The sequence below is a fragment of the Dromaius novaehollandiae genome, chromosome 4 (assembly GCF_036370855.1).
Source record: "Dromaius novaehollandiae isolate bDroNov1 chromosome 4, bDroNov1.hap1, whole genome shotgun sequence".
Lineage (NCBI taxonomy): Eukaryota > Metazoa > Chordata > Aves > Casuariiformes > Dromaiidae > Dromaius > Dromaius novaehollandiae.
In genome coordinates, this window is record NC_088101.1 from 49,461,490 (window position 1) to 49,487,223 (window position 25,734).

General features: G+C 36.8%; 1 protein-coding gene across 3 annotated transcripts in view; it reads right to left on the reverse strand.

The window, feature by feature from the left end:
- VEGFC (vascular endothelial growth factor C) overlaps positions 1–25,734 on the reverse strand; it is a 261,273-nt gene that overhangs the window by 233,348 nt on the left and 2,191 nt on the right. For 2 of the 3 annotated variants that reach the window (XM_064510991.1, XM_026105172.2), the window contains exons 3-4: positions 15,054–15,184; positions 11,933–11,971 (exon numbers count right to left, since the gene is read on the reverse strand). In XM_064510991.1, the coding sequence (XP_064367061.1) occupies positions 11,933–11,941 (9 nt within the window). In that variant the 5' untranslated portion in view covers positions 11,942–11,971; positions 15,054–15,184. The remainder of the gene's footprint in view (positions 1–11,932; positions 11,972–15,053; positions 15,185–25,734) is intronic. The other variant, XM_064510992.1, reaches the window with a different exon arrangement.

The following is a 25,734-nucleotide window of genomic DNA, read 5'->3' on the forward strand; positions in this document are numbered from 1 at the left end:
ACTTCCCTAACATAATCCTTTCCAGCCCCTCTCTAGACCCAAGAACATTCTTATTGCACTCTCCACTCCAAGTACGAATTTTCTGTGTGCTACTTTCTTTGCTATTCTAAGGAGGTACTGCACATATAAATACCTCATAACTGACCATAGACAGAACAGTATGTGCACCAGAGTATGTATGCACCAAATACAGACAGCATATAACAAAATACTCAGTATTTATAACTGGAATTCTAGATGAAAGGAAAACAATACCTTGTGATAATCAGAAATATCTCAGTCCAGATATTTTGTGTTGTATTCTTCATGAAAATTAGTAAATTAAAGTCAGAAGATCCAAAAGCTGGAACAAAAACTAAGTCTAGTCTGACCTAAGACTCATGGTACACACCATGAGTACTCAAAAAATGTTGTAATTATCCCCAAAACAGGTACTGTAAATATAGGCATTTCAGACATTACACTGTTAATAATAGGAACATGGTAAGAAATATATTTATATATGTAGGTATGTATATATGTGCATATTCAAGACACAATTATCAGTAATGGTATATAGTAAAATATGAGTTCCTTCTAATCTGGGACAACACACGGTGGATTACACGATTATAACATGTCATTACTACAGAACAGAGCTGCACTTTTTTGGGTTGCTTAACCAGGCAATTCAGGGGCAATTGCTCAAGGAATACTATCACTTAGATCTTCAAATTCAAGAAAACATACTTCTTTTCCAGGAATGTTTCTGTTGTTGTTATTATTATTATTCCCTACAAGTTATTATTTTTCTTACAGTAATACATAAAGGTTGCACTCAAGGAACCTAGACTTGCAGTATGCAGTAAAAGAAACAAAGGACAGACTATGTGCTTATATAGATAATGTATGACACAAATCAAAAGACAGCCTTGTGTTTGTTCAAAAGTAAAACTTTTAGTACTAACACAGATTATATCCATGTTGATGACAAGTATCTATGTATCATCAGTGTATTGTTATTAAAATACTGGCTACAGTCCTTAAATTTTTCATTTAGTGATGTTAGGATAAAGGTTTTTTTTCCGATGGATCACCCAGCCAACAGTGATACATTCACAAAAAGTTACTGCAAACTCAACACAAAATATAAAGATTATTTGTAGAACATCATGTTTAGACTTAGCTAAACCCCAAAATTTTGTAGCGTTGGTCGAAATGGTGCTAAACTTTTTACCAACTAGAAAACTCCTTTTGACAGAAAAGAAATCCGTAAGAAAGTGTTTATCTTTTTATTACTCTTATCCTTCTGTTTTTGCAATGTACCACCATCCAAAATCTCCCATTTCTCAAGAATCCAATTTAACAGTCTTTTTCCCCCAATTTTTTTTCAGGGATAATACAATATTGAAAGAGTACATGAGCTCTAATTCTATTCCTGTTATTTTTCCTTTCAGTTGGTGATAATGACTATGTCCACACTGTTCCTGAGGGTCATTCTAGTATAGGCATCCCTACATTCACCTCTCAAAGTATCCTACCTGCACTCACACAGCAGACCTTCTATGATTCGTTGCAGTTCCTACTTTTCTACACCATGGCTATTCTACAACCTTATTAAACATAAGGCTCCTATATAAGGAGCCTTGTCTTATTCCATCAGTGTCTCATAGCAAAAGTGGTGGAAATCTTGGGTCAGAGTAGTACCTCTGCATTAGTAGCCTTCTACACTGTTCTCCCATGGCCTTGCTATATCCTGGAATCTGACAGCTTGCACGAAACACAGTGGCTAGTACCACTTTCTTCATAGGGTCAGCGTCATGGAATAGCTACACCAAACTGCCTGGTGCCTTCTGTCCCCATCCCAAATTGTCCAAACATCCTGCAGAGGTAAGGCATGCCAGCATGCCTCAAAAGCAGGCTCTCTTCATTATCTGACAGGTAGTAGGATCCTTTGCCTTACAGAATCTACAGTTCTGACCTGGACTCTACAGAGCTTAACAGCATCAAGGTTCAGAGCAGGACACCTGTGAGGAAGAGGCAGGAAGAAACCCTCCTTTAGTTCCTGTAGGAGAGTGGAAGGGCAGTAGAATTTGAGGACCGAGTCAGAAGACACACATTTTATTTGTGGTAAAATCCCCAAATGTTTTACTGTTTCTCAGGCCAAAACATCCTCCCTCACACAGTTTACAGACAAAGAACAGGGCCTCATAAGCGGCTTCCAAAGAATGGCATTCCAAGGGCCACAATATACTGCAGTCCTCCAAAAGCCAAATAAGGAACTGGACAAAGAGGACTCTGACTTTCATCCCAGCCTGGAATACAGGGCTGGAATGCCACTGCGCACTTGTTGCCAACAGATGTAGACTCTAAGACACTCAACATCAATGCCTTCTTCAGCCATGCCTATCAACAGAAACCTGTGAACTATGCTCCTGTGTCAACAGCATTTGACCTTCAGCAACACTGACTCCTGCTTCTGATTCTGCTTACTGATATTGCTGGATCAGTTAAAGTTTCAGATTGCTGCTATTATAGTAGCACCTGTTTGAAGATCCATAAAATACTGCAAAAAGTTTCAAGAATGTCCATTTTATGATACTTTTGTAATTGACCTAAGTTCACAATGTATAAATTAATGATCTGATTTCAAACAGGCAGCTACTCTTTATGACAACAGTCTCACAACTTAATGATTACTCTTTATGAAGTTTATAAAAACAATCTCTAATAGCAGTTGCATCAACAAACCAAGGATCTTGATTCCTTTCAACTGCAAGTACTAATATGTTTACTGTAAACTTATACAAAGTAGGGAATCTACTTCCTGGGAGTTATAAGTCCATTAGTATAACAAAAATTCTGCTCTCTAAAGCATTTCAAAAGACTTTGCAATAGACTTTCATTTCTATACACCAGAACTATTCTATTGCATTTAGTAAAATTAGCTTAGATTATTCTAGATACATGTTAAGCCTTTCATGTTCTGCAAAATTACTGGAATAATGCAGACACTGAAAATGGTGATATGAGAGAAAGCTATGGACCTGCACATCAAAACACAGCTGGCAGGACTTACTATAGCATCCAGTCTGATCAACCAATTTATTTAGCCTTTCATGATTGACAGTTGGCCAGTTCATGTAATTATTCTAGTTTATCTAACATGAAAAAAAAAGGCACAGCACACTGAATTGTAAAGAATACCAAAGTCTGTAGTGATTACATAATACTCTTTCATAAATTATGCTGCTTGTATTTGGCAGATTAAGCTGTTAGGTAACTAATGACTTTTTAAAATACTTCTTTGTCTGCTTGTAGACTGAAGACAACTGTAAGATGAATAGAATGTTGGATAGAAAATTTGTATGTAAGAGACGTTAGCCGCATTTACAAAGTCACACCAATAGAAATACTTGTTTTGCTAATACATGCAGCCTAAGATTCTGGTACAAGTTTCTCTTTTCCTTGCACAGAACTATGTCACTCCAGGGCCTATGAAGCCTGTTTCCCTTTTTGATTCCCTGTAGAAGAAAACATTTTCACATATCTGTGCTAAGAATGAATTTTAAAGTTCCTATATAAGTAATAGGGAAGGAAACCTCAGTCTTTCTAGCATTTGTTTAGCAGTTAGACTTCAAAGATTCTCTGAAAGCCAAATGACTCCAGGAAAAGGAAAACTGAAACACAACAAGCATACTGAACAGATGAAAGGATTTTAATGCATCAGTTGATTAAATAACAGGTCAACAACGATGAGAACCACATACATAGTTGTGAACCCAAGTTAAAGGGGGGGGGGGACCAAATTATCTAAGGTTCATGACAAATATTAATTCTTCCACAGATAAATTTCTAGGGTTACTGATATTTTATATGCCCTAGGACGAGAAATTTCTTATTTCAGCAATGGGGGATCATGAAGTTTCAACTGGAGACATAGTTTATTCTTTTAACTTCTCTTTTGAAACATGTAGCAGTGGAAAACATCTGCATTTTACAGAAAATGAATTATCCTGTATCAGACAAATAACAAAGTAAGCAAATACCACAATATTGTAGTGTGATATTGCTGTAGCCTGTGACGAATACTCTTCATGCCAACTTGCAACATTTCGTTGCTCAGAGATATTTACTGCATGACTGCTTTGAAAAAACAAAGCAGGAGCTCCCTCTGTGTAACTCGGTATGCATTACTTTTCAGATGTGTGTTTCATATTTTAAGTTTCACTCTGGATGTGATGGATAGAAGAATGCTCACGACAAAGTTATTAAAAAAATCAGAGTCCCCAGCACTAGACTGCAATATTTTTTTCAGTAAAATTTATAGAGAGAAAGTATAAGCTAAAAAAATTTAATTGTGTTATACTAAATGAGTTGCTAGTGAAGGTCCACTAAAGATGCAGGGCCAGAACTTCAGACTTTTTACCAACTAGAAAACCCATTATCCTATTATTAACTAGACCAGCCTAGTAAGAAACACCTGAGGAGGCTGATAATTATTGTAACAGTCAGATGACAGAGGAATTCTCACACCACAGACAGTTGACTTCCTCAGTGGTCTTCCCTGCCTCTTTCTCAAAAGTTTCTGGTCCCACAGCAGGAACAACTCCTGAACCATCACAGATTACAGTTCACCATACCAAACTAGACTGATGCCACTTAGGGTTGCTTTAATATTCTGGGTAGTAAACTGCAGTTGTTCAAAACTTGCTTCATGTGTGGTTGCTCCTGCTGCAGCAGCTATAATCTCTAGGGGAATACCAGGCAGACAACCAGTAATTGTTTCAGTCATATGAACTGCAATCACTAGTTTGTAAATTAACATTCAGAATACAAAGGTGATTCTTTAGTGATACATTGCAGAAATGGTGACCATTACAATATTTCCAACCTATCTCTCCAAGGATGATCCTGCCTCATGTAAACCATTCCTACAGCTATTTGTAATTTTTCACAGAATGCCGTCAGACAACTCTGTAATTTAAGGGTAAAAAAGGTCCCCTTTTTCTTCATGAAAAGGAATACATGCATGATGGCAGTGACTGCTGTTAACGTATAGTCATTGTGGACATTACTTTATTGCCTTGAAGCTGTATGAAATGATCCAAACTTTTCATTGCACGTTCTGAACACGACAAAGTCATCTCTTACCCATCCTTTCCATTCAGAAATAAAACTTTTGCCAGCATAGCTGTTTCTGAAACTACAGATGTTCTAACAAAGCTACAGTAAACGCATGAACACAGTTGTACTTCTTTCTAATGAAGCCTGGTGTTTATTACAGTATTTCTTACTCTAAAAGCACTGTAGACTTGTAATGACTGATTAAGACTTCTTTATAGCCAGAATGTATTTGCTTAGTCAGCCTTTTAAATATTTTATTTGATACCACAGCATAGAAAGACCACTGTTTTACCCAAACATTCTTAGATAAATACAACAAAATAAAGACGATATGTTTCAATGAGGACAAAAATTACTCTAAGTGTTACTATGAGGCTTATCAGCTTTATTTTGTTAGAGTAAGATATTTTAAATGCTCTGCTTAGACACGTGACAAATTGGTCCTCAGTAACGCACACAGTTCAGCAATGAAACAGAGTAGTAAAGATATAAATGACAAAGAATATGGCTCCTGGACAGCACCAATCCAGAAAACATAGCACATTCTCATAATAGCAAGTTTGATTACAGTAGTCTTAGGTTTTCATAACTGAGTTACAGAATGTCTAGTAAGCATTTTCTTGCTATCTGGAATAATTCAAATATGAGCACAGCCATGGACTGAACTTCACCATTTCAGCAAGGCAAAACTTCCTCTGCCATAAATATGAGTTCTGAAATCAATACAGTTGAAGTTAATTTGGTTTGTAACACTGCTATGGTCAGATGCTTGCAAAAGGTTAGCAGACCTAGAAAGACCACAACCTTAGACCACCAGTGCCCTTCACAGCCTCTTTACATTTTTTCCCAAAGTACTAATGGGCTGTGGAGCCACTCCTTGTACATCTGACAAATTCTTTTCAAGGCATTGTTTAGTGGAGAATGTCCGGAGAGATGGTTCTACATCCTGCTCCTATCTGATGTTAATTAGACTATTGCAGTCTGCTAAGAAAATAAACAGTACAGAGATGTTTTGCATTCTAATTCCAAATATCCCAACCAAGCCTAGAAAGACTATCTGCAGCCAGGGGCAAGTTAAGGCAGTCTTCAGGCAATTTTAACCTGGGAGCAAGCAAGGTGGTTAACTCCAGCATTAGGAAGTCGTATCTTTGCCTTCAAAATTCAAATATACTCCCAGTGAGAATAAACTCTCATGGTGTTGTGCTTGTTGCTGTATGTTTGCTTTTCAGGCAAAGGAAAAAGACATGGTGGTTTGAAGATGTGTCCCCTGTCTTGCATTCATGTTAGAATGCATTTATTTCTGTATAAATAAATTTGTTGACTTTGGTTCTCATCTTATCCAAAACAGTTTGCTTAACCTTCACAACTCATTCTGGAAATAAACATGCCATTGAAAAGTAATTTCATTGAAGTGAACACTAAGAACATGGATGAAAAATAGATGACTGAATATTTATTCATAAGCAGTGTAACAAATCTATTGATAGTAGAATTTAAAAAAAAAAAAAGGTTGAGAAGTGCAACATTTTAATTTGTCCCTTTTCCTCCTCAAATGAAACTCAGGGACTGGATTCTTTGCTTTCCTGAAGTGCTTCTGTTACTTTAGTTGCACAAAGCTATGTAAAAAAAGCCATCTTGTCCAGTCACTTGATGACATTCTTTGGATAAAGCTTCCTTCCATGGCTTAAATCTTACACAGTGTTTGCTATTTTTATTCCTATTGTTATTGCTGTAGCCATAGATTTAAATGCAGATTTTGGCATTTGGTAAATTCACAACATTTTTTTTTTCTTCAGGCTAGAAAAAAATCTGAAAAACAGATATTTTGCCTCAACATTTTCTAGGCAAGCATTTCAACTTTAAGATGGAAAACTGTGTTCTGTCTTGAAGTTGGTCTCAGTTTTATTTTAAAAATAGAAAATTTAACAAGCGCTGAGACTGATGTGATTAATGTAATAGGTGCCTAACATGTTAACAGTAGGAAATCCTACTGTTTAGCTTGAAGTTTCCTCCCTTTGTCCTCAGTGGCTAAGCTGACAAGCATTTTGCACAGAGCTATGGAAAGGAGAAAGATGAGTGCTGGTAACTCACACACTCCTTCCTCATACCCTGAGGAAAGAAAAAAATTCCTTAAATTCAGAATCACTAGTTATCTAGCAAAAATATCTCTTGCCTTTACACTAAAACTTCCATTAAAACCTAACACATTCACTGAGGAACTGCCTTCTTTTCTACCTCTGCTGTGGAGACATTTACAACCTAATCGCTGAAGAGATCCTCCAAGACTCTTCTGAGGACCTTCAGACCAAGGGCAGCCTAAGCAGGCTGCTTCAGGAGTCTTGGGATTTAGTCACCATAAGAATGATAGTATCCTGGATCATTTGATTATAGACCCTTGCCGTGATTCCATTTTGTATAGTAAACTCTTCTCCTGAAGAATGGACTGTGAGAGGCTCAGTGCTGTAAGCACTAACAAATGTCTTACTTAGATTTTCATAGCAGCAGCTTATTGCTGGGGTATTAATAGGTCTCTGGTTTACTCTACTCTAAGTAGCTTTGTAGAACTCTTTATGTTGAATGCATTCCCAGTACTAAACGTTGGTTCAATAAATGCTTATCTGAATTATCCACTTTAAAATACCATCATTGGGGCTTTTCTGGACAATTAGTGATGCATCATGAGAACTCCATCGTCATGACACAGGAGATACTTCTCTAGGCAGCAGTAATCAATCTGGAAATGTAACAACTAATAACTTAGATCCCAAATAGAGTGTTGGAAGGCACCATCCAACTTGGGTAGACAACTGCTTGAGGAGAAAAAGATAAAAAAGTCACAAGACCCAGGAAGAAGAAACTCTGGAATTGCCAGTGGAGTACTGGCTATATTCATGAACTACAGTTTGACTTTATGGAGCAGGCACATTGCAGAATGGCTTTGAAAATAGCTTCCAACTGAAATGTTTGCATATGCTGAAGCCATGGCACAACACAAACATACAGATTTGCACTGTGGATAGACAAATAATGTAAGCATGAAACTGGACATAGTCTTAACTATTACTGTGGACATATACATACTTAAAAATGTAAGATAATGAGCCACAGATAGGTACTGACATATGAATTGGCATGTGAATTATGCCACACAGCAAAGTGAAACTTTGATTGCAAGACGGGTGGGCATACTTATGAAAACTATAATCTGGCCAGCATTAGTAATTTGATGGCAACCATAGTATAAGACTTCTGGCAACTGAGAACATTTTCTGGTTGCTTTAACCTGTGCAATAGTATCTTCACTGCCTTTGTGAGCCTATCTAATTACAATAAATTTACCTGTGATGTGATCAAACAGTTATGTGGACAGAAAGGCCTAACAAAATTATATTAATCTTCTTGACCAAAGAAAGGCAGTGTGGGGAAGGAGAGCCAACATAGCTGAATCCTCCTTGGCTGCCAGAATGGTGGGTGCTGGGCCACTGGCACCTGCTGCATGTTAGAGGATGTAGCCTTTCATTATGAATGTATTTACTACAGGATCTAAATGTGTTTACCAAGAAATTCTATTCAATAATGAAACTTTTAGAAGCAATATATTGTGTTGATTTGTCTCTACTGAAGGACATCTTAATACTGAGTTGCACCTTTTGTTAGTAGTTAAATATGGGTCAGACAACACCAGTGTGAATCTGCATTCATAATTTCTTTATGAAAAGATAAATTGACATGCTCGCCTCCTTTTTCTCTTTGCTGTGTATTCAGCTTTAGTTGCAAAGATCATTTACTGTGCTAATGCCTTACCCCTTTAAAACTGTCTGTTCATGCCACATCTCATGATGAATACCCATTTTTAAACAAAGTAGTGATTCATTATTATAGCTGAAGGGCATGGTTTTACCTGGATGTAAATTCATCATTTTTTAATGCCTCACAGCTTGATGCTGGAAATCTCATCAAGCACTCTGAAAGCTTCATTGACACAGATTGATGATGCAAACAATTAACTTAATAATGGCATCAGGAACTGGAGGTTAGTATCAACCAGAAAAAGAATGGGCCAGGTTCATCCCTAGCGTAAGCCTAATAAAGTCAAAGGAGGTAGGCTGGGGATCAATCTATTTACTGCAAACAATATATTTGACCCCCTTTTTTCCTGTTCTGAACTAATTTTTATGAGTCTAGCTATACTGTAAAAGTACTTTGTAGACAACACATTGAAGTGTATTTTTTTTAAAGGTTAGGTACTAACACTATAAACAGAACACTACTTTCTCAGAATGGTTTCAAAAAGCTAATCATCTGTGCATATTTTATTACAGCTCAGCTGGAGGTAAACATTTCTCAGCTGTTAATTATTACCCCTCACCTGAGATGTGGTAATTGCCCATGTACGTACTTCTGGTCTGCTCCACTGCATAGCTAAATAACTTTCAGTAAAACCCCTCAGGGTTTGTGGGGTTTTTTTCATTTTCTTCTGGCTTGTGGAGTGTATACCTCTATGCATCTGTGCATGACCTGGGAATCCACTGATGAACATAAGGTATCATCTGAATTCAAGCTGAACAAATCACAACTGGCTTAAGGAAGATCTTCTGCTATCAACTCTGAGGGATTCTAGAGGACTGCAATCATGACAACAGCCTCATTATTATATCCTTCATTATCAGTCTTTCTGCAATGTTTGCTATATTAACCTCAGCCTGTGAAGAAATCCAAAGAACTAACTCTTAAAATTTGGGATCTTAGTTCTTCCCTCGATTTCTGTGATAGCTCAACAGTAAGTCTAATGTCTTGTGCCAACTGACGTAATCACACTTGGCAAACAGTGCCTGGGAACTGCCAGTTTCAAGCTGGAGACTGACAAATGAATAGCTTTCTTTTCTGAAGAGCACCAGGTGCTTGGAGTTAGATGTAAAGGACTGAGGTATTGCCTTGAAGCTAAGATGTTTCATCCTCTCTTTGATAGTAATAAATGGAAGAAATTCATGAGTCAGATGAATTTAATAATACTCAGACTCCAAAGGTGACATCTGCCACGTTCTAGCTGCCTTTTTTGATGTTTTTGTCATTTTTATTATATTGACAATTTCTATAGTCTTGTCGTTCCTTTCCTCCAACAAAGTTATTTTAAGTCTTATTTGGAACAAATTCTTCAGATATTTCATAGCATTTCATATGTCTCTAATGGTACAGTCAGGATTCCCATGTTAACACTAGTTCTTTTCCATTTGTACTTCTGGCATCACAAAAATAGGGTGAGTGCTCAGCTAAGTAATTTTCCTGACTATAAGAATTCAGGCAAAACTACACATAGACAGCTGCTTGTATTTGCCAGGTCATCTGCACAGGTTAGTAACCCTTCAGTTGCAATTCCACTGCAGGACCAACCATAACATGCATTTTAGGTATGAAGACACCATTCACTACTTTAGGAATACTGATTTGTAATAATTTCACGGCAGTTATTAGCACAGTAAGACAAGCACTTTGTATGTGTACTGAACTTTCTTGTAGTAAGATCTTGGATACATTCAAAATGGGGTTGTTCTCAACAGAAACAAAAGTCATTCTAAAGAAACAGGATATTAGAAATGGTTACAACACAGCATATAAGTGAAGATATGCTGATATTCAAGGCTTGGTCAAAAGTGCATATATATACATATTATACATGTAAGTCTAAATGCACAAAAAGAATTATTGAGGAATGGAGGATGGTGACAAGGAGGGAGCAAGGACAAAAAGATGAGGAAATATCAGGAAGTAGACTGATATAGAGCCAAGTCAACTGGAGGTCTGGTCATGTTCCTGAAGTATGATAACCTGTAGAGAAGACAAGAATGCATATACGTGCATATATTTTAAAGTCATTTTCTCCTAAATCTTTCAGTTCTCGATGCAATTCTTTGCTGCTGCTCCTAACTTCTCAGAAGCAATGAATCTAAGTTGAGTCTGATGAGGTAACAGTGAAAATCTAGTTATCCTCTTTCATAATAAAAGAGCAAGCAGGCATTTGAGGAAATTGAAAGACAACATGCTTGAAGTTAAGAGAGAATATTTTCATACAGCACATAATTAGTGTGTTCAGCTTTCTGAGACAAGATAACAATGATATGTTAGCAGCAGACAGAAAAAGCATACATTCAATGAGAATATTCAGTTACACTAGACAATATTAAAATACATTTTTATAGATGTAAAGCAATTAGGGAATTGCTAGATATTTCAGATATTATGACAAACTGATAAAAGCCAGGAAATGAAAATAAAGCTGAACAATACTATATATTCCTCTATTCACAATTCACTGTTATGACAACTATTATACAAAACGGATCACGCACCACAACTCAAATTCTGATGACTTCAACTTTTATCATGCATCTCTTGCTCAAGATCTTTCCCCTCCCTTCATGCTCATTCTGTTTTCCAAGAAAAATAACATGTACATCTGTTTTTTTTGGTCAGATCTGCTGAATGTATTAGTCTGCTGACGATCTGTAAACATAGAATGGATAAGAGGTGGTGGCATCTTCAATGGACAAAATTAATGTTGTGGTGTATGGTCTTTAATGTACAATTGTTCTAACACCAATAAACTATTTTCTTCAAACATTACTTGTATTGGACAAGACAGAAGCATAGTGACTAAATGTTTTGTTCATCAGCATCTGCACATGAACCTTTTACCTTTTGTATGATGAAAATATGTAGTTCCTTATAAAGAAGGCTATGTGTGTATGTATGCTTGCCCAGCCCTCACCCAGCAGCCTGGCACACCCCATACATCATCAATCAGGAGGGCATGCTTTGCAGGCTTTACCTTATCCATCCTCTTTGTCTCTGAGGTTTCTGTAGAAAACTGTAGTAGAAAAACATTACTTTAAAATGAGAACAGTAGCTGAAAATGACTTCAAATTCATAATAAAAAAACCCCTTATCCATATATGAAAGTTCATCTACCATTGGTATTTGTAAAGAGGTATCAGGCAATGTGAAAAAGTAATTTCAGCCGTAGCCCAACTGTTCTTTTTTATTTTTTTATTTTATTTTTCTTTAAAGGATGCACTCATAATTGCTGTAATTGTCCACTGAAGAATCTGTTTCAACTTTTCTGGAGTATTTGATGCTGGCCATTGTCAGTTACTTCAAAATAGTAAATAAATAGACTATTTATTTGGTTTGGTATAGCAGTTCCTATGAAAGGCTAGCCTATTTTACTTCTGTAGCTTTATCCTCTAAGATTAGTGTAAGTGTGATTGTCAGGTTCTTAACAGATGCTTATTAAGAAGTAATTATTTAGTTTTCACACCCCTGTCTTTTCTGTGGATAGTATAAAGCAGAGGAAGTACAAGTAAGGGTATATCTATTTTCAGGCTAAGAGAGTAAAGGATTATAGCTATTTCTGCATTTCCAGAGTAACTAGGTCTTTACGCTGTTTTAAAACAGTTAGATTTGTAGCTCACAGATTATATACAGGTTATTCTCATACCCAGTGAAGTGATTTATATTTGCACAGAAATTGAAATTTCCAGCACAGAAATATGCAGTTGAAAAGTATGGAATTATTTTATTTTCAATGTTGTCTCAACTCCTAACAGTAAGTTGCAATTAAAATATCTATTAGTTTGCACTGAGAATACAGAAAAGACCAGTAGTACAAAACCTACTATACTGTTCTATAGCCACAGCAATAATGAAAACACTGCTAAAGGAATGAAATTTGCCAACTACTGATGAGACTCAAGAGAAATTCCTTAACAGATGTTTCTTACATCAAACAGATACTTTGCCTTCTCTGATTGTGATGATCTTGAGAATTCATGATTTGATTCAATGATCGACATCTCTTCGGTAGTCTCATAAAAAACAAATTCTTGCAGTAGGTTTTCCTTACACACAGCAGCTGGTCAAATATATTTATGGCCTTGAGTCCCTTATGGTGAAGTTGCTTTACAGCATACAGTGTTCATGACATAACTAAGGTTGTGCCAGCACATCAGTCATACACTGATGAATCCACATCCCATTTTCTCTGCCATTTTTAAGCTGCTATCCTTGCAATAACCAATGACTACTGTACTACTAGCTGACCTGACCACTTACTTACTGAAAATTTCAACTATTGTACTCCAAAATGATTTATTATTTACCGCAAACAACTTCAACAAGCTTCCTGTGACAGCTGTTATTGTTTATTTCAAACATCCAAAACATGCAACGCACTGAATTTTACTCCTCCTAGATAATTTGTTTCCATAGCTTCAAGTTTCATTGTTAAACACTGCTGAGGCTTCTTTCCAGAATAGTGATCAATATAATACTTCTTAATAGCAAGTCATCCCAATTTGACTGCATTCACAAGAGATGCAAATCCTTTAGCTAGATAACTCCAGCAATACAGTTTTTCTAATTACAATATTCATGCTGAACAATATTGAACTTGAACATCTGAGCTTATCCTAGTAGCTTAAAAAATACACTTTAAAAAATACCACCTTGCTTACTTCTTGCACATAAATCATAGAGTGCCTCCTTGTTTTTGCAGCCCTTACCTTTTCAACTGCTAAAAATTGCTGGCATCATTAACTCACTTCATATTATACTACTTTCCTTTCTGCCCAACCTGTCACCTCCTCATTTTCTCCTGCATCCCCCAGCTTGACAGATGCACTTGCAGTAATACTTTTCTATTTCTTGACTTACTCAGATTCTGCTATATTGCCAGCTTCCTCCTGAGAGTGCTGCTGTATTATGAGCCTATTTTCTGTGGTTATAAGTAGGACTATCAAAGACTTCCAAGCACCACAAAAACTGCAATATTGTGTCCTACAGATATACTACTTATTTCCAACTTAGCCCATGATTTATCTCCGATTCATGAAGATAACTGGCTTTTCCAAGGCAAATGCACACAGCCCACATCACAGTGGACTATACAGCAGTCTCACTAACATTGGTAGGGAATGCATTCTATTTGTACACAGTGTATGCAGGACATTACACATTGCATATAGTCACAACTTCTGAAGAATCAAGTGGATTTGCATTCTGTGTTGTTCAACTGTATGTGACTGATTTTTAGAGCTGCTGATCATACATGTTCTTTTCTGTACTTTACAAGGCTTTATATAAAATGGACATATAACAAATAGTGAGTGTCATTTTTCTTCTAAAAATGTTTTTAAAAGGACAATTACATAATAGTAGTGATTGCCCCATGGAGAGATTGATATCGAACCCTATCAAAATCACGAAACTGTTGATACAACATTAATTCAGTAAGGAATTAGAGCATAATTAATTCCAAAAATCATGATTTCTAAAAGGTCCTACAATCAAACAAGTTTGGTGACATTATTAGACTATATTCAATTTTGATTAAAAGCTGCTTTTAAAAAAGTAAGTAAAACCATCAGAAAGATTTAAAAAAGTAAAGCTACAATTATCAAATCGACATGTCCACAGTGGGACTCTATCAAGCGCTAGTCTTAGTCCTATGCACTTCAACATTTTTAGCAATGGTCTAGACAAAATATAAAAGCATTACAGCTGACTCAACAATTACTGTATTGATAAAAGGTATATTGATACTCATATTTCAGACATGCAGAATAATCTGGATCACCTACTCTACATTTAAACTATGTCTGAAGATATGCTCTGTGGTGCACTCTGCAGTCATGGTACTGTGACTGTCCAGACCAGAAGACACGTTAAAAGCAAACATGGTTCCTCTCCTGTCCACACTCTTCAGTGGGAATTAGATGTAGCCTATGTAAAATGGATAACGTATTTTAATACAGCTAAATGCATGTTTTTTGTAGCTAGGATCAGTGAGTTCATGCTTAAAGGATGGGGTAAGGTATGAGTAAAAGAAATGAGTCTGAAAGAGACTTACAACCCAACTGTGTACTTTCACTTGAACAAGTTCAAGTACTTACCGTCAAGACAAGCAGCAGTCTGGGGACAGAGCTGGCTGGTTATGCAAAGATATAGAGTAGACCTGCCATGAGAGAGGTGCAGCATATCATTTGGCCTTTCACTTGTTCATATCATGTCGATCCTCTCATATCTGGTATACATAGGGGAAAAGAAGATAGATGAAATACTAGTCTAGCTACAGAAGAGTATTTCTTTCTCACATCTATCTCTGAAATGTGCAGGTTGATTTCAAGCATTTTTGTTCTCTTTTGTGCCAACTTAGATGTTGTATGTTAGATGATTTAGACACATGAGACTTACAGAGCTATGGTTTGACCTATTCTGGGATAAAGTTAAGTTTTACGGAATATTTATTAAAGAAGATAATATTATGAAGCATTCAGGTAGTGTAGTAACAAAGACTTGGGTCCATGGGTGCATGGAAGCTATGGAACCTAGGACCTGGAATTTGTTCCCAGGTCCAACAATTTAGATGTAACTAAAAGAACATTTCCCTACTGTTGAGTCTGGATCCCCTAATACATCTAATCTCCGTGCTGGGAATGGGGAACACACTGTTTCTTCCTACTGTTTCGGCCTATGTTGGTTTCTGTGGGAAAGACAACTTGGAACTGTGGTTGAAGGAGAGCCACAACATGCCCCAAACTGATCATGGAATGAGGCTGCTGTGGCACTGAATGAATAAAATAAAGTTCATCAATCCTAGTTAGTTTGGATTATCTAAATGCACATTTGCTGCCCAGACAGAAAAGATTGAAACGAAATGGCTACAGACAGTAAAAATATAAAATATGAGTTTACATAAAAATATAAAGTATTTGTAACATTTTACAATATAAAATATGTCAGTAAGATGGTGCTGACTGACTAAAAGTATTGAGCAGTAACTCTACAACTGTGAGCACCAGTAGATAGAGGACCAGAGAGCTTTTTCCAGATGGTTCATAAAGCTACTCTTAGTAGGGAACCAAATGTATGGTGTTTTGAGATAGATGTAGGCAGATCAGACGAAGGCAGGTCAGGCAGATTTAAAGTATATCAGAGGGTTTTTTGGATTAAGTAAGAAACCAGAACATACTGCTTCTCACACCTTATCCTCTCATGTCAACTGAAAAAAGGAATCCCTGAATCTTCTGTGGTTGTTACTTCTCTCAAGCTGCTGAGTGTTTAATTGTAAAACAAACAGCATTTAAATGTACAGATGATACAAATGTACATACAGCCACAAATTGCAAAATGACTCAGATGTGGCTGCAGGCAAAGAGACTGTGTTTTTCCCAAATTAATTTTATCTTGTTAATACCAGTCTTTGCTTTTAATTTGCCTATGTTTCAATTCTAGCTAGGATCTTAGAATTATTTCTGTGTAATATCTGCCAATTTAATTAATGGGCTGCTTACTCCCTCTTCCAGATCATTAGTGAAATTATGTAAGTAAGACCAGTTCTAACACTAATCCCACGGTGCTTTGGCAGACACCTCCCACACAACATCATTCATCATATCCTTTGTTTGGAGATTGCTTGGAAAATACAGTGAAGCAAAACGAGGCTGCCCACCTGCTTGGCTATGTTAATCACAGGGAGCACATTACACCAATTACTGAAAAACTTCACAGACTTTATTTGCTTCTTGCTACAATTCGGAAAATGAAGAGTGTTGACAAGATTCTAGAGAAGAGCTCTAACCCTTTTAGTCCTGAATACCTGAGGCATGGGTTCAACGACCAGGATCAAAGTATATGATCTTGGCGGTAGAATCTCATTCTGACTTTTTAAAAAGAGGCACTACTGAATTAATTGAGGTAAAAGGATATAAAATCTCAGTTTAAAAGAATTGACTAAAAAAATTCAGCTTTTAAAAGGAGAAAGCTTAAAGTGCTCCCAAACCAGAAAATATCAAGCTGAAAATGACTCCAAAATGTCAGCTTCCTTTGCATCTTTGAGACCAAAATTTATTTAGCATTAGCTAAACTGTATTTAAGTTCTCTTCTATAGAGACTTCTACAAATGGAAGATTCTCAAGATATTTTTTTTCCCCAGATAATGACCTATGTAATGGCTCTCTTATCTATCACTGAGTCATTTTTCACGCAAGTGGTTTGCATCTCTTCCTTCCTATAATCTGCTGTCATCGTGTGGTACTATAGTTTTTCTTTCTGGTAAATCAGCCTACTGATGATCAAAGCAAGATCTTTCCCCTCTGAAAAACAAATGTAAAATAAGATGTTCAGTGTCATTGTGAGCCTCAGCAATCTTTATTCTATTTATGTAAATATTTTACATAATTTCTTGTGAGTCATAGTGGAAGCTTCCCACTACTACAAAAAGAGTCCAGGAGCCCTACTTTTTGGACAGCAGTCTACTCAAACCAAAGACAATTGTACTTGACTATTTCTTTGAGCAGCTTCCTACTGTGTACTTTCTTTATTATGGTGTTTGTAGACATAAATTCTGCCCCCATATGCTTCTGAGGTCCAGTTATAGGTCCTCTCTGGTTTATTTTGTGATTTTTTTTTCCTTACCAGATTCCACTTAGTAGCAATCAAGATTAACCCTTTCCTAGTTATCCCAGGATCTAAAACCAGTGCTGATCTTTCACTCACATAACACAGCTTCTCTTCTCCTTAGATCAGACCTTCAGTCACACTACTTAAGATGGTGGGGGGAAAACAGGCGCAGTTCAGAACTACATTCTTAACAGCCCTCCTTAGCCTGTAATGGACCACACTCTATTAATACAAAATACTAACCATTTATGAAGTTTGCATGAGGAAACTGAAGGCAAAGGTTGGAAAACAGTAAAGAGTTTGAAATTTCTGAAGACAAAAGAAAAAATCATTTGCAATGTTGCAATGTTGCCACCACTTAAATTGAAAAAGTGTATCCGAAAGCAAAGTTTTTGTCCTTCCTGAACTTTCCTGGGCTCCTGTCAAAGGTCTTCCTCATCAGCTTCTTATATACTTTATACACTTGGCCAAATAACTCTGCTGCCAAAGCAACATTCTGCCTACTCTACAAACCAGGAGAAATTTTACTGCATAGAAGCCTACTTCTTACTGGTCTAGCGTTTGAATCAACAGCCCTTTAATTACAGTTGCCTGCCAACATCTCTTAGAAATGGTATTTCTGTAACAGGATGAAAAAATAAAAGGGCCACTGCATGTGCAAAGTAAGGTTGAAAATTTGGTTAAGAAACATGAACAATCTCACACAGAATTCAAAACACACTGGGAGAAATCTGGCTGCCTAACAGCGTGGATCTTAGAAGCACAGAATCATGTAGATTTGGAATTGAGATCAGGTTCCCAGGGTCTTCCCAGAAGCATTTAGAAAATCTCCACAGATGGAGATTTCACAGGTACCCTGGACAACTTGTTCCTGTGCTTAACCACTCTTCCTGAATTTTTGTTTCCTTATATACAATCAGAATTTCCCTTGCTGAAACTTGTGTTACATTGGCTCTTGTCCTCTTTGCCGTGCACCTCTGAGAAAAGCCTCTGCATCTGCAGTAACTTCCCACTTCCTTCAGCAGGTAAAGACAGCAATTAGAGAAGTGTAGACAGCCTTAGCCTTCTCTTCTACCAAGCAAACTCAGTTCCCTCTGCCTCTCCTTGTACTTCCTGTGCTCCAGTCCCCTAAACGCCCTGGTGGCCCTGGGCTAGACTTTCTCTAGTTTTTCAATGTCTTTCTTGTACTTAGAAGTCCAAAACTACACACAGTAGTCCAGATGTGGCTTCACGTGTGCCAGCTAAAGGCATATCAACACCTTGCCCTGATGGCTGCATTCCTTCTGATGCAGCACCGAACGCGGTTCGCCGTCACTGCCACAAGGGTGCACTGCTGCCTCATTTTCCAAGAGGACCTTCCTCTCCCCCCGCAGAGCCCTTGCTGCGGAGCTCCTTCTCAGCCAGTCAGCCCCTAGCCAGCACGGTTGCACGGGTTATTCCATCCCAGCTGCAGGACTTGATTTGAAAAAACAGCATCTTCTTGCTTCTGTGCAAGCCCAGGCTTCTTTATTTCTGAGCTCCCTGCGCTCTACAAAATACACTACAAAAATGTACTGCATCTATGCACTCTGAAACCCAGCAAGTCATTAACCAATTCTGGTTTTTAAAGCTCACATTTGCTTTTTTCATTTTTTCTTCTAATACCTACTACTTCTTCCTCTTTAATAAGAGAAATCTTGACTAGTCTTTCTCCCCTTTCCAAAACTCTTCCCAGCTGGAAAGCCAGGAATGAAAGAAAAACCTGAGCTGGAGTACTGCAGGCTGTTCCTTTCCTGTAAGGCAGCTAGGAAGAAAAATTTTTCTCTGCTCTCCACAAAGAAAGGCAGAAATTTGAATAAAGCCTTTCATCTAATTTCAAAACTGTCTTACACCTTTACTGAACTCAGCAAAGTCTATCCTTTCCTTCTAATCTGAAGGAATTGATGGTTCAAGAATAAAATAATTACTGTAAGCTCTTTGGACTAGGCTTGTATGACTTCATCAGGAAGCCTGATGCCACTTTTGGGCGTAATGAAAGGAGTATTTTGGAAAAGGGAAGTAGAAATAAAGTTCATAAGAATGGACATCTGTGTGACTTTCACTACCCAATTTGAGTTTTGCTAATGTATTCTTACATAACTTGCTGACAGAGGTGAAAGTAAAGGTAATAAATAAATACCTTTTATGTATGGAAGGCATCCAGTTTTGTTTAATTTACAGGCACTGTTTGAGGAGCTATGAATCATGTTAGAGATTTAGAAGGATTACTGATAGAGAAGAGTGTAACCCTTCTTCCAATGGAACAGCTGTTCTGAAAAATTTCCATAACAACAGTTGCTTTTAATTATACAAAGAACTGCAAAGCCTTTTTAGCTTCATATCAATAATGCAGCTTTGATTCAAAAGTTGCTAAAGAGATAATCCTCAGCCTTTTTTTGTCAAGGCCAGTTTGTGAATAGCAATGATTTAAATCCCAATGCCATAAATTTTTGAAAGGAAGGAAAGAATAGTCCTTTTTTTTCCTCTGAGCATGGACTGGAAAATGAAAAATCATGCTTGGAAGGTATTACTTTCATTAGAGGCCTTCAAAAAATACCACTGATGCCTAAATAAATACGTTTAAAACAAAAATATCAGGGATACTCTACAGATGTGATAAAATATCCTAAAATATCTAGTCTAACATTATCTCATAAGAATTAAAGGAAAACATCGTATTTCTAAAATTGGTGTTTTATTAAAAAAGGGATTTTTTTAGTAATTTTGAAGGCCCAGAAAAGTCAGAGAAAATCCCACTTCTTTATCTCCCACTCTTCCTGCTCCACTCTGTGATTGAATACTGGCCTCTGACTGTTTAATGCCTTATTCATTCCTCATTTTCTGGGCAGATCACTAGTTTGTGAAGATAATTAGAAACCCCTGCTATTCCATCTAAGCCTTGAATCTTGAGGCTAATTAAAATGGAGTGCTGCATGTATGTAGGCAGCTGATAAAGGCTTGCAGCAAGGTACTAGGAATCATAGGATTTGTAAAACAGAAGTAAAAAGTAGGTGCATGTGCTAAGACAGACTTTTCTATGGCCCTCGTTGTATTTTGCTCTTTATGAGAGCTTAATGGATCTTACAATAACATCCAAAATACTGTTTTAAATAAATACTATCCTCATGTTTTTCAGGGTAGTATGAAAGTCCAACATCGAAATCTGAAGTAAAGATGGCTAGGTCTTCATACCAAGATCATTTTTAGCTACCTCTTCTTACCTTTCCTTGAGGTGCTACTCTTAAAATGTAAAACATTGAGGATAAGAGAATACATCTCAGAGCATTGTATGTACAAATACAATGCAAGGAGGCTACACAGCCTATTTTTGCCTCGCTCCAAGCACTACTTTTCTGTTTTTTCCTTTTGTTTGTTTTAGCATGTAGATAGCCTAGAAACACCACTGGACCCTTTTTCTTAAATATCTTCATGGCCTGACCCTTTGAGTAAATGACAGTGAGTTTTAACTGTTTTTTTTTTTCTCCTCCAAACAAATGTTGTAACTTTTACTTAATTTGGGAGAAGCCAATGTCCATCAACAAAGCAAGGAAAACAACTGGCAATGAATTATGTTTCAGGATGCAGTGAAGTCATGAGTACTGTTCATCAGCTGTGGGGTAAGTTGCCCTTACTTATCCCATGAATATCCAGTTTCAATAACATCTTCTGTTCACACCTCGAGGCAGTTCCACATTGCTGTCAAACTCGTCTCTCCAAATGAAGGTGGACCATGACTGCGAATTAGACTATGCTACTGTGAATGGGCAGAGGCACCTATGCTGATGGATCTGAGTATCTAAAAGCAAACTAAGGTTTCAACTGGGAAGGAAATGAGAGCCTTTGAGGAGTCTAAAATTTTGAAGTACATATTTTCTGAGTTTTAATGTTTTTGAATTTCCAAACATTTTATTTCTGAGGTTAGTCTGTGTCTTAGTGAATTCTTTTCTGATATTTCATCTATAATTTAACTGCAAAAAAAAAAAACCACTTTGGAAAGAAATTTGCTATTGTTCAATACGGATATAAAACTTTGAAATGTCATAACTAATATAGTAGACCCAACATTTCTGAAGGAATTCCTGTATTTTCAAATCTTTTTGTCAAGTTCTGCTTTCTACCTCCCCCTGCCAAATACTTCAGAATAACACTCAGTCTGTAATAGCCAGATCTCCGAAGTCTGATACCCAAAACATAGCTTTGGATGTCAAGTCCAGAAAATAGGGCATGCAACCTTCCCACATTCAGCTTACTTGGGGATACATACATTCTCAGGAAGCTAAGCTTCTGCTATAGCCAACTTTCCACTCCTAGGAGGTACCCAACCATAATGACTTGAAGATATCCAGTTGCTTCAAAGTTCATATGAAGACAAGACTGACTAACTAATCTCCACATATCTGGCTTTTGTAGTCTGCTGCAAGAGATGTCGTTTCTTATCATGTTCACCAGGCCAGCTCTTGAACAGAAATGATCAAGAGTTCAAACTCTTGATGAACATGATGAGAAAACTGTTGCAGTGGCCTCCGCAGCTCTCTCTCCTGTCGTCTTACAATACTCACATAAGAAACAATTTAACTAGGTTCAAATCACTCTGATTTGGAACAGCATGTGGACCGTTGGTCTCATGCCACCAAAATAACTGCCATAATCACTGGGTTATTAGGTACTCTAACAGAAAAAGGAAGGGGAATCTCTTTTGTGGTAAAACATTCCCCCTCAATTAAAAAAAAAAAAGCGATATAGATGGATACTGAATACTTAATAACGCAGCTTAATAACTATATCATTCTTAAGGCTCAGATTCATTCCCAAGGTGCCAAAATTAAGTTCATATTCTCAAAAGCTCCTGTTGTAATTAATGGCAAGATCATAGCCTGTGATCAGAATATCCTTCTGGAGATAGTCATATTACAATACATGAAGTCTAAGATGACTATGTTCAGGAGTCAGATGCCCAAAGTTAGATTTGATAATTCTGGGCTCACCTAAATGACCTTGGTTCCAGTCATTGCTCGAGTTAAAAGTATCTTATGCAAGGTAAAAGCACACTGACAAGAGAGACTGAGGTAGACTCAGTTCAGAACATGCACATTCCAGTGTCCCACATGTTTTCTCAGGAGTTTGACACTCTAGGATTAATTTCTTTCCAATTCTAATGGAGAGGATGTGGCACTGGATTTTCCACGTATCAACTGATCGCTATAGCCACTTAGTTAAATAAAGCAAGCTGCCACATTCTCTTTTTTGGAAAAAAATGCTTTGCTTAGATGTCTAAATGAAGGAGGTGGTTCACTGCTCTGAATCCTGAAAGGCACCTCATTCCCCTATAGAATAGGCCCTTATACATCTAGGCCACCTTATGGCACTTCCAGTTTCCTGCTCAGCATAAATGTGAGTCACATTCTTAGACATAACTCTCTCCTTTGCACTGCATACAGAAAATAGGTGACTGCTTCAAATTATACAGTGGGGTATCCAATAGAAGGAACTGGCATTGTTCCCAGTGTGGCTAATGAAGAGAAAGACCTAATGAGGCTTCTGCTCTAAATCACTCTCTGATGAGGTGCCTACCTTTTGCCATTGCTTATATACAGAGTTTAGAGTTTGCAATACCTCCCAAATATTAAGAGTTTATGTACCTCTATTATTATGGAATTTTAAGGAGTGTGAATAGCTTGCCTCTCTCCTTTTAAGTCTTAGTCCCTTTTGTGAATTTAACCTTTTGGTCTACATAGAAGAAAAATTCAGATTTGAGATAGATGAGTTCTGCTTTTTTCTCCCAGGGAGGACAGAAAGATTAATAAATACAGTACAAAGGTCTCTTAGGAAATAAGTATGATTCTCAGTGTTTAAAAGCAATCGACAAGTCATTTTCTGTTCCTGACTGAAAATAACAAAATTACTTTGGTGAAAACTAACATGCCAAACGAGCCAAGACTTCCAAAGATTATTATTTGTTCATCTCAAGGGAAATCAAGGACTGATATAGTGATAAGAAGATATTTTTACTAAAAGAGTACTAAGTAACTTGCTCACAGCCAAACATAGTCACGGAGAGATGACCCTGTGGTCACACTATTAAGCATGAGTCAAGGAACTCCAGAAACTATGTGACAACACCAAAATATTAGTAATTTTGTTTCATATACTTGTACACTTAAACCACTTAATTATTTCAGTGTTTTGCTGTTTTTTTCATCCTCTGTCTGGCTTCCTCTAACTCATGTTCTGCTTTGGCTACTTAAAATACAATACATTAAAGTTTTAAGAAAGTAATTGAGTTTCTTATTTAATATATGAATTGGAATCCTAAGAATATGCTCATCTGTGACCAGTTTTTCATTGGTATAAATTAGGATAGTATCACTGACTTTCAACTATCCCTCTTACTTCCAATCCTTTCATACAAATAAGTATTTTCAATATATACTTCATGTTCAGTAAGGGTAGCACAGGAGTTGTAGCATTTGTGCAAGAAAGAAAAAAGTGCAAGAAAATCCCATACTAAACCTGTAACTCACAATTCAGTTAACTCTTTTATTTTGATATATTACTGCAATTTCCTCCATTCCTTTCTTCCTTCCTTTCTACTGCAAGAACCCCTTTTGTCCATATTTGTACTTTACAATTACTGGAGCTATAAAAAACAAAGTTAAAATAGTATATTTTCTCTAGTGAAAAGTAAAGACTTTCCACCAACAAGAGGATCCCATCACTCATACCATCATTTATTTTGAGATAATAGACAAAAAATAATTTAACTATGCATCTATGTTGGCTGTGCATGACCTTCAAAACTCAATAGCAGACCGTGAATCCATAACTGGAACACATTCCCCAAAAGGCACACTATTTGGATTAATTGCATTAACAGATTTCATTTAGAAGGCTTTGGGAATGTTTTTACAAGGTTTAGAAAGGATTTCATTAGGATTACATGATATGCAATTTTGAGTGTTCTTAACCCTTCACATAAAACTCTCTAGGCAACCATGTAACAGATCATGTTACCCACTACTTACTAATTCTTATCCAAGATTTTGTCACCATAAAGGGAGTATCTTTGTAGTTCACTGCACACTTCCACCAATATGAAGAAAAAGAGCTATGCCTTAATGACCATTTCAGTGCTTACATGTTTTTTCTGACTACTGGATTAGAAGTATGCTTGTCTTCTGCATGTTTCTGTTCTGTTGCCTTCAGAGAAATATAACTCTGGTATTTGGGTTAAATATTCCAATTAGATTAGTCTATTTTTGCCATGTGATATTGTTTCTTGCCAATTCCTTTTTCCAGAGCTTTGTCAATTGCAATTTCAACTTATGTACTTAAACTGTGTACCAATATTCTAGGAATAACGCATTAATTCAATGGAGAAAATGCACATCAAACCAAGAGTTAGAGCAACTGGATGCTGGTAGCTCTACTCTTGCAAATTAATCACATTAATTTTATGTCAAATGTCCTGCAACATGAACTGGTACAACAAGGCAGGGAATTAGGTTTCTGATACAAGCTTTGGAAAACAGAACCAAAAAAAGGATATGTGTGTTTTCCATAATTCTGGGAAACCTGAAATTTTTAAAAGAAATGTTCCGTTGATCTTTTTTTCTAATGAGATCATAACTGCAATAATATACCAAATATGTCAGCAAATATATGAATGTCCAGTTCTGAGCACACTATTATTCTATTGTACGCTAATATCTGAATGTAAATATTGCAAATGCATAAAGACATCCAGAAATGGTGCCTGAGAATGCCACTGGGATACATAACTGAGGCAGCTGCATATGAGGCTGCAACAACAGGGGACAAATTTACGAGCACTGATTTGCTCAATTACAGTTTTGAAAATAGATTTTACCTTTCACCATAGGTGACTTGCCGTTAATTTCTGTATCTACTATTATAGTACTGTAGAATGATATGATTCTGTTGATGTAATAGCAGACAAGTGAAAAATAGCCTAATATTAAGTGTCTACTCAAGTGGGATTTATTTGCCTATTTGTCTTTTAAATTTGAACATTTAATTACTCCTGGGGGAAATGATGTCTTGTGACCACTGAATATTTCAAAGTCAAAATACAGTGTGGACAACTAACGGTGGTATTATCTGCCATGAAATGTTATATTCTAATAAAGAACCCTG